The sequence below is a fragment of the Anopheles cruzii genome, chromosome 3, assembly GCF_943734635.1.
Source record: "Anopheles cruzii chromosome 3, idAnoCruzAS_RS32_06, whole genome shotgun sequence".
In the NCBI taxonomy this organism is placed as follows: Eukaryota; Metazoa; Arthropoda; class Insecta; order Diptera; family Culicidae; genus Anopheles; species Anopheles cruzii.
Genome location: NC_069145.1, coordinates 21,040,685 through 21,050,895, shown reverse-complemented (window position 1 = coordinate 21,050,895; position 10,211 = coordinate 21,040,685). Strand labels below are relative to the sequence as shown.

Below are 10,211 nucleotides of genomic sequence, written 5' to 3'. Positions count from 1 at the left end.
TTTTCGCACCGTTCGTGAACGTAACATACGGCAACCGGGGCAGAAACATGTCGGGCGTGTGATTGTGGTGTCATTCGCGCGTGTGACTGTTAATTTAGGGCCTAAAATTGGGCGAAAACAGAGCAAGATTTTTGTGTATGGTATGTGTCTGGATAGGGCTTAGTGCGCTTGTGGAAGAAGGGTCGCAGCGTGAGGAAGTGGGGCATCGCCGCGCAGGGCAGGGAAGTAAGCAATGAGAGCGATGAGGAAGTGAAACAAGGCGAGCCAACGCGAAGCCGACGGAGTGAGCGAGACTGTGTGTGACTGCGGGGATGGAATGAAAGCTAGGACTTACAGGCACACGGACTGTGACTTCGGAGTGTGCGTGCCTATGTTTTGTGTTTTTGGAAAGGCAACGGGCGCATGGACCTGGTAGGATTGCGAGAGAGCAAACGAGACCGATCGAGTCCCGCGCGACAGAGACAGCGAGTGCGTGTGTGTGCCTACCAAGCGCATCGTGCACCACTACGGTAAAGGCTGAAGTATTTTCCTCCGCTTCGTTGGTGTTTGTGTAACGGTGCGCACCTTTTGTACGTACATGCGTATGTTTCTCCACGGCACGGCATACTCCGTTTAGGGTTGGCTGGCGACGGGCTCTGACAGTACGATTCATCTCGATTTCGATAGTCGTTTTCGGGACGAATAATTGGAGCCAGTTGTGTGTGAAAATGGATTGGTGAAGGAAAGCGTATCGAGCGATGGTACACAGGCGGACGGGGGAGCAGCGGAAAGCAGTGCAACAGCGCCTCGCATCGACCGCGGCGACAGGATCAATGAAAATTTCCTGCGAAGAAAGGCCAACGATCTACGGATGCAACCAACAAGAATAGCAGCAGCAGAATCAGGAGCTGGAGCAGGATCCGAAAGCAGCTGAATAAAACGATGTTTAAAAATTAAAACATGGCCGCGCCGATGGCAACATTGTCACTGCAAACGTCATTTCCATCATCGCTACGACTGGCTGCGGCCCTTTGTTCGGTGAAGCTGTGAAAGAGAAACGACCCAAAAAAATTAATGAAGAAAAGAAATACTAGCTGCGACTGTGGCAAGGCTAACGAAAGCGGACAAATGCAAAAAAGGTCTGCCCGTTCCAACTACACACAAAAGTCTCCTTTTGCTCCGAATCCGGAAAGTTGTCGGAAGGCCAGCCTTTTCCTTCAGCAATCAACATTGGCACACCTTGGCGCTGAGGAGACATAGTAAATGTGTTCGGTGAAAATGGTTTGTTCCCATTTCGCGTGCGAACATTGAAACAACATATCACCGTTAAACAATCTCAGCAGAGGCACTCTTCGTGGGCGTTTTCATCAGTAGCTTGCGAAGTGGATCAGCATCGTTTGGAGAAACCAAGTGGCATTCACTTCGGCAATGTCGGAAAGTGCCAACAGCTCACCGTTCGCATAACAGCCCAATCTCATGATAATCCGTGAATGGATGTGGAATCATGCAAGACGTATCAATTGTAAAAACACCCTGGTGAGATCTGTTCGACCGTTACTATGCCAACTAATGCAGAGTGACCATTGAAAGGTGTCCTGTGTAACCAGCATCAGTCCAAGTTTCCATATCGAACAACGCCGGTGATTTGTACGGGCCACCGGGGCGCTCCACTGAAAATATTGATTTCTGGTCGTGTATCCCCAAGAGACACACTTGCCTCCGGTCACACTATTGGCAGATAATTCGGCCACGACGAGCAACATAACACCGATCCGTGGCTGGTGAATTCAGGATGTGCACAAACGGGAAACAGTGGCTGTCGAGAAAGTTTGCTTAATACATTGGCAAGCGTTTCAGGAATCGGCCGACATTTGTCAAACGTTTGCTTTAAAATCCTTAAACGGAAATCAAGACCACCGTCAGGCGCCACAACAAGGATTAACATAATCGACTGCCATCCGACGACCAATCGCGTAAGGGGTTGGATACGCCGTAATCTGTCGAATTGTAAAACAACAAATAATCAGAAGATGCCTAGCGCCTCGTTTTCATCATCACGATCCTACGTTCGGCGGTCCCGGCGAAAGGGGAATCGAATTCCGCTACCTTCCAGGACTTCCGGTAAGTACGATAAACGCCATGTAAACTGAGGTAGATTGTGTGGCCAGTGCCTGGTAGGCTGGGAGATAAAAAAAACCTGTTTGACTCTTTTTGGATCTTCAGTGGACGAACATGTGCATTTGGCATTACCAGGCATACTGCGTTCTCTAGTTTCGAACTAAGTATAGTTGGACACATTTATTGCCCGTCTATCTTTCACTATCAGACGCATATGACAATCGAATGCCATGGATTACTGGAGTTTACGATACATTAGTGGTCCGCCGGGTGGACCATCGGGAGATGTGTCGAATGGTTTGCAGTCAGTGAATGAGCAAAACCTATCCCGGTTGGAGTAGAGAAAAGATACTCTTCGATTTTCTTACGCCTGTTCCGGATACCTGCTCGCTCGAAAGGATGTTGTTGGAAAATGTCTCACGAGGATTTGTTCTCGATATTGAAGAATTTTGTTGGAAAACTGTTTTCAAAAATAAGGTTCTCTATCAAAGTTAAAAAAATTCGGCAAGTCGATTGCTTTGGAAATTATCCGAACGATACTTGTGGCACGGCATCATCTAATTTGTTAGCCAATGGGTTAGTCTGTAAATTAGGTTCGATGCTTTTGTCGCACTGGTGTCACCACAGATGTTTATTGTTCATACAATGGTTGTAACGTGAAAAATGAAGCTAATTGAGGACCGTTCGCGTTGGCAGATGCTACTGAAAACCGAGATTCGTATGCGTCAAGAAATATGTTACACTTTCTATCCCTCTTTTGATTCACATCGCCACCGCCTGCGAACCACTCCCCGAGCCGCGCATGACGCTGCGGTCGGTATATTAAATATATTTGTCATAAAAACGGATATACAGTTTGCAGAGCGAGAAACTGGTACACCGGGCTGGGGCTGCAGTGTGCCAGCGACAGAGGCCATAAGCGAGTGGGGCCAGTTTTAAACAGATTTTAAAATAGAGCATGCGAAATGGAGAGGAATGAACTTATCTATCTTTCCCCGCCTTGGATTTTCCTCGGGAACCCCTTCCCGGCCCCGGAGTGGCCCTTCGTACATGGGACACCGAGGTGACAACCCTATTGGTTGGTGGTGCGTTGAAGGAAAAGTGTGAAAATTGCATCGCGCCGTAGCACGGTGAAAATGAGTGTCCCGGGAATCGGGCGCCCGATACATTACAGTAACAAGCGGCGTCATTGAAACGAAAAAACATTAAACATACCGAAGGATAAGCTTTTGAAGGTCGTGCTATCGAAACAAAACAGCTTTTTTCCGGACCCGTTGTGAGCAAAAACAGAATCCATGCCAGATGTACCATTTGGTCGATGTTGACTGATAAAAAAAATTACCAAAAAATTTGTCAAGTTATTGAATTTTGGTCATCATTGACATAGTTTGTGGGACGTCGTTTTGCACATTTCCGGTTTGTCGGAATGGAAACCCCACCGACCCCTACATAAACGTGGCACGATGATCGGAGTGCAGGAAGTGTTCGTGTCGGATGCAAAGTTGCATTTTTGAACGGTTTTTACGGGCCGGGGGAACGAGTCCAACGAGCAGCAAAGCGCGAGGCGCCGAACGCTCATTATTAATAGTTTCCGGACGCGTGCACGCTCAGTCGCAACCGGTGCCTTATTCCGCCACTACGATATTCCGACCGGCAAGCTTCCGTGGTCCCGATGGACCACTGTGAGTGGGCGGCGTTCAAACAGCTGAAGGTGTGTTCGGTAACGACCAAGAAGGGAGAGCATCTTCCTACATCTTCGGACACTCCGCAGTGTTTGGACAAAAATAAACTCCAACTTCCAACGCACGACCAAGGCGCCCACCAACGATCACAGGGATTCCTAAGGGAGAGAGCGAGCAAAAAGTGTCACGGGATTCCCCCTCCGGAACCGTTTTCCAGCGTGTAACGCATTGTAAGGGGGCCACTCTGCTGCCGCCACGTGTTTGGATGCGAGGAGATGTAGTCCTTTTTTCATAATGTCTGTCAGATGTGGAGCGGTTACTAATTGTCGTTCTGGTTTTTCCTTTTTTCGTAGCACTGTGCGAGCCTCCGGGACAGAACATTCCAGCGCCCAATGTCGGAGCAGCACTGTCTTCGAACGGGGCAGGTAGTAGTGGAGGCGGTGGTGGGCCCGCCGTAACAGCTGCGGCACCGCCCGCTCCGGGTGGAACAGCCAGCTCCGTGACAGGCGTTAACACTACGATCGGTTCCGTCGGCGGATCGAACAGTAGTTCCTCCTCCAGCAGCAGTAGCAGCAGCAGCAGCAGCAGTAGCAGCAGCAGTTCTAGCAGCGGCAGTAGCGGGTCTTCCACAACGAATGCTTCTTCCACGAATGTCACCGCAACGTCATCCTCACCGCTCGGCTCTTTGGTCGCCTCCTCGTCTGCTTCTTCGGTGGGCGGCTCCTCGTCAACTTTGACCGTTGGAGCTGGAGGTGTGGCGTCGTCCTCGGGGATGGTCAGCTCTGCTCCCTTGGCGCTTCATCTGGGCGATGGATGTGGTGCCGGTGGCACTTTCAGTAGCTACGGTAATGCCACCACCACCAATACCAACGTCAGCAGCAACGATCCAGCGTCGATCGCCTCTGCCACGGTGACCGGATCTTCCTCAACCGTTTCGATGTCGCTATCGGCCATGTCGGCCTCAATGTACGGCCTCGGAGGCACCGGTGGATCTTCCACATCGATCACGACAGCTTTCGGCTGTTTAGCAGGTAGCTCCTCCACATCTTCGACCAGCTGCACCACCACCGGGGCATCGTCCTCCTCGACCGGTGCCGCCGTCTCTTCGGTGACACTGTCGGAGGTGAAACAATGTTCCAACTCGCCGTACGATTTGCGCAAAAAGTCTCCACTAACCGCACACGATTCGGTCACCGGTGCTGGTGCGGGCAGCGGCGGGTGGTTAGGAGGTGGCGGAACAACGCCGACGACCACTACCTCTTCACCGTCGGCGGTAGGAGGAGGGGGTCTTGTGGTGGCCGGAAACTCATCGGTCGTCTTGGGGTGCTGCACGAACGTGGCCACTTCTTCGTCCTCGTCGTCATCGGCCTCCTCCTCCTCATCGTCAACTGTGCCAGCATCAGTGTCCTCGGGTGGGGCGCTAGGTGGGATTGGAATCGGATGTTCGAGCGGTTCGTCCTCTTCTGGTTCGGGCAGCGGCATTGGACCACCGGCCGGAGGAAGCGGTGGAGCGATTAGTGGCACCAGTAGCAGCTTGTTGCATCCTCATCACCATCCGCACCACCATCACCACAACCACCACCATCCGTCACACTATCAGTCGATAGGGTACGATCCGAATGCGGCCGCCTATATGCTGCCGGCCCGGAAGCGGCCCCGACGCACCTATTCCGCCAGTAACGAGATCGGGGGAGGGCTGGGCGGTGGCGGCGCCTCGATGGCCGCCGTCACGATGCAACCTCAGCAACCGTTGCCAGCCACCGGTGCTGCTTCCCCGTCGGCGGGCTTCGGCCGCACAGGGACGGCTGCGTCCGCGGTCGTTTCGCTTACCTCACCCGCCACACCGTCACCGCCGATGGCGGCTTGCGCCGCGGCAGTGGCCGCCGTAGCCGTTGCCGGCACAATGTGCATGCAGTCGGCCGCCCACTACCTGCAGTACGAGATGCCGGACGAGGTGCTGCTGACGATCCTCTCCTACCTGTACGAACAGGACCTCTGCCGGGTGGCCCTCGTCTGCAAGCGCTTCCAAACGATCGCCAACGACAAGGAGCTGTGGAAGCGGCTCTACCAGAGCGTGTACGAGTACGATCAGCCACTGTTCCATCCGGAGCCGTGCAAGTTCAGCTTCGTCAAGCCGGACGAATCGGAGTACGCGAACCCGTGGAAGGAAAGCTTCCGGCAGCTGTACCGCGGCATCCACGTGCGGCCCGGCTACCAGGACCGGCGCTGTCAGGGGCGTGCGATCGCGTACTTCAACACGGTGCAGGGTGCGCTGGACTATGCGGACGAGAAAAGCTCCGCCAGCAACAGCGCCTTGGGGGGAGCCAGCTGTGGCGGGATCAACGGTGGCAGCGGGAGTGGCAACAATAATGTACTGGCCAACAATAGCAATAACAGTGGCAGCAACAATGGCGCCGCTGCTGGTAGCAATAATAATGGCGATGACAATGGAACGTCCGCCGCCGGTGGGATGGGTGGCGGGGCCGGTGTCGGCCCCGGATCGGCGGAGGTGCTGCTGGGCGGTAGCTTAATTTTTCTACATGCCGGCACCTACCGGGGCGAGTTTCTGGTGATCGATTCCGATGTCGCGCTGATCGGTGCGGCGACGGGCAACGTGGCCGAGTCGATCATCCTCGAGCGTGAGTCGGAATCGACCGTAATGTTCGTGGAAGGCGCCAAGCAAGCGTACGTGGGCCACATGACGTTGAAGTTTTCCCCGGACGTCACGTCGACGGTGCCCCACCACAAACACTACTGTCTGGAAGTGAGCGAAAACTGTAGTCCCACGATCGACCACTGTATCATCCGGAGCACATCGGTCGGTAAGTGTCGTGCAGCTTGTGTTTTTCGTTTCCAGACCCCTTTATGACACACATTTCCACACTCCCTCCGGGACAGTTGGGGCAGCCGTTTGCGTTAGTGGCGTCGGAGCGAACCCGCTGATTAAATATTGCGACATCAGTGACTGCGAGAACGTCGGTTTGTACGTGACGGACTATGCGCAGGGCACGTACGAGCATAATGAGATCAGTCGCAATGCGCTGGCCGGCATCTGGGTAAAGAACTACGCTAGTCCAATAATGCGCGAAAATCACATCCATCATGGGCGCGACGTCGGCATCTTCACGTTCGACAATGGCATGGTACGTTTGCTCGCTCCTCTTTAAGCCGTGCCCCGTTGCGTTGGACCATCTTGTGATGTATCAATCCTTGTTCTGAAACATTTGTAGGGTTACTTTGAGAAAAACGATATCCACAACAATCGAATAGCCGGCTTCGAGGTGAAGGCGGGCGCCAATCCGACGGTAGTCAAATGTGAAATCCATCACGGGCAAACGGGCGGTATTTACGTGCACGAAAACGGACTCGGCCAGTTTATAGAGAACAAAATCCATTCCAACAATTTTGCCGGTAAGTACGCAGGTTAAGTTCGATGTCCGAGGCTGTGTTATCGGCAACTTAATGTTGTGCAGATGAATGATAAACAGATGAAACGCAGATACCTAGTGTTTGGTAGCATCGGGAAAAGATCCTTCATTAAGCCAATCCGTTCTATTCATTGTGATCGTGCCAGGTGTGTGGATAACGTCAAACAGCAATCCGACGATCAGGAAAAACGAAATCTACAATGGCCATCAAGGCGGCGTGTACATCTTTGGCGAGGGACGCGGGCTAATTGAGCACAACAACATTTACGGCAACGCGCTGGCCGGCATCCAAATACGCACAACGAGCGATCCGATCGTGCGACACAACAAGATTCACCATGGGCAGCACGGGGGCATCTACGTACACGAGAAGGGCCAGGGATTGATCGAGGAAAACGAAGTGTACGCCAACACGCTGGCGGGCGTATGGATCACTACCGGCAGCACGCCCGTGCTCCGGCGGAATCGTATCCATTCCGGGAAGCAGGTTGGCGTCTACTTCTACGATAACGGGCACGGCAAGCTGGAGGACAACGATATCTTCAACCATCTCTACTCGGGTGTTCAGATACGCACCGGTAGCAATCCGGTAATACGGGGTAACAAAATCTGGGGCGGCCAGAACGGTGGGGTTCTCGTGTACAACGGTGGGCTCGGATTGCTGGAGCAGAACGAAATCTTCGACAATGCGATGGCGGGCGTGTGGATCAAGACGGACTCCAATCCGACGCTGCGCCGGAACAAAATCTACGACGGCCGGGACGGAGGCATCTGCATCTTTAACGGTGGCAAGGGTATCTTGGAGGAGAATGACATCTTTCGGAACACCCAGGCGGGCGTACTCATCTCGACCCAAAGCCACCCGGTGCTGAAGCGCAACCGGATCTTCGATGGGTTGGCGGCGGGCGTCGAGATCACGAACAATGCCACTGCCACGCTGGAGTACAATCAGATCTTCAACAACAAGTTCGGCGGTCTGTGCTTAGCGAGCGGCGTCCAGCCGATCGTTGGTGGCAACAAGATTTTCAACAACCAGGACGAGGTGGAGAAGGCCGTCTCGGGAGGCCAGTGTTTGTACAAAATCTCGTCGTACACGTCGTTCCCGATGCATGACTTTTATCGCTGCCATACCTGCAACACCACCGATCGGAATGCGATTTGCGTGAATTGCATCAAAACTTGCCACTCGGGCCACGACGTCGAGTTCATTCGGCATGATAGGTAAGAAAGGGGAACCCCCAGCCCAGAACCGCGCCCAATGCTTAGCCACACATGCTGACCTGTCTGTATTCTTCGACAGATTTTTCTGCGATTGTGGCGCTGGAACGCTCACTAATCAGTGCCAGCTGCAGGGTGAACCGACGCAGGACACGGACACGCTTTACGATTCGGCCGCACCGATGGAATCGCACACGCTTATGGTTAACTAGAAGCAGATTGCTGCGCTCATCGTACTCTGCTAAACTTCCGTGGCCATCCCGTTCCATGTTCCATACTTCAGTTGCCGTGCATAGATCGAATACCGAGTGTGCAGTGTCCCCCCGCAGTCTCACAGTAATGATACCGAAGAATGGCACAGAAACAGTCCCTGATGATGCAGCACGCGGCAATTAGCAGCTGCTTGCGGTCTACTGTGTACAGTCCAGGTTCCGTGTGGGAAACGTTTCTAATTAAACGAACTGACATTGAACGCGCCGCAACTATGATAACGGAATATGGCTAATTTAAATGAAAACCAGAGAGAGTGCGAGGGAAGAGGCGTGTGGAGAGGAAAACAGACCCCTGGCAGTGCCAGGGAAGGAAAACAGCATGGCAAATGAAGCGATAGGCCGGTGTTTAGTAGTAGTGCCGTAGTAGTAGACGTAATGCTAGCAGTAAGTCGAGTGAAAGTATTTTTATCGTACTATTAGCAACGCGTTCAATCAAGTAGTCGTCGATAAACGAAAACGAACAGAAGAAGGAGAGAAAGAGCAGCTGCGAGGATCGTAACAGGGGTGTGTGGGTCTCCGCCGCCCCCCACCTATGTGCTCTAGTTAACCTGTGTCCTGTGCTTGTGGCCATTTCACTGTGTACGTGCGTGCGTGCGTGTGGTAATCAAATTTGTTTCTCTGTAGAGTGCGTGGTACTACGTCTAAGATTAAGCTAAGTAAAAACCGCATGCTCCTTTGATCGCAACCATTTACGGCAAACACAATGATTCCTTTCCCCCTTCGGGTTGTCTCTCTTTCTCTCTGCTTCCCTCTACCTCTTCGTTGATTGTCGTTCGAACGCTCGCGCGCCCCGTGCACCGTAGTATTATTATTGTGTTATTGCTTTATTTAGTTTTGTAATTTAAATGAATGGCACGGAACGGCCGGCCGGTTCCTTCATTTTTTTTTATTTTAGCAGAAAACGGAAGAGAAAAAAACACAATATTCAAATGAAAACACCAGCCTTCGGCGGAGGAACGATGCGCTCCACAAATGGGTTCTCCAAATGGTCGCGAGTGGGCCACAACTGATATTATTCACAAATGAAAAGTTAGACCTAGGCAGAGAGGTATTTTTATTTGTTTCGTTAGCTAGCTAAGTTTCTAACTGGTCGTAAAAGCGATCAGTAAATAATCTGTGAAAATGCAGTGCAAATTTTGGGGCCCCATTAGACGAGTGAGACGTTAGTAATAGGTGAGATAATTTTCTTCGTTCTACCAGATGCTTTCTCCTCGTGAAAGTGGTTTAGAACTTGCATTGAATGCGCGGTAAACGGCAGCTCCTCAATTCTGATACTATTTTAACTCATGCATCCTCATCATTCTGAATGATTATTTGCCCCACCTGACGAGCAGCTTTTGATCGGGTCGAGCAATCTTCATTGCATGGCCACGAAAAATGATGGACAATTAATAGCATTATTTTGTCTTGGATCGAACCCAATTGGACAAATTTTCGACTGAATCTCCCATTGCCAGCAGGCCAACAACTGTGTCCAGGCAGCGGCTAGTTTTCGTTACTACGCCTTATCGTCC

General features: G+C 52.2%; 1 protein-coding gene across 1 annotated transcript; it reads left to right on the top strand.

Moving 5' to 3' along the window:
* The first annotated feature begins 2,009 nt into the window (after positions 1–2,009).
* LOC128272107 (F-box only protein 11) lies at positions 2,010–8,720 on the top strand. Its single transcript, XM_053009842.1, has 6 exons — positions 2,010–2,100; positions 4,133–6,601; positions 6,678–6,922; positions 7,010–7,190; positions 7,354–8,428; positions 8,508–8,720. The coding sequence occupies exons 1-6, from the start codon at positions 2,010–2,012 to the stop codon at positions 8,635–8,637; spliced, it is 4,191 nt and encodes a 1,396-aa protein (XP_052865802.1). The 3' UTR covers positions 8,638–8,720.
* Positions 8,721–10,211: the final 1,491 nt, after the last annotated feature.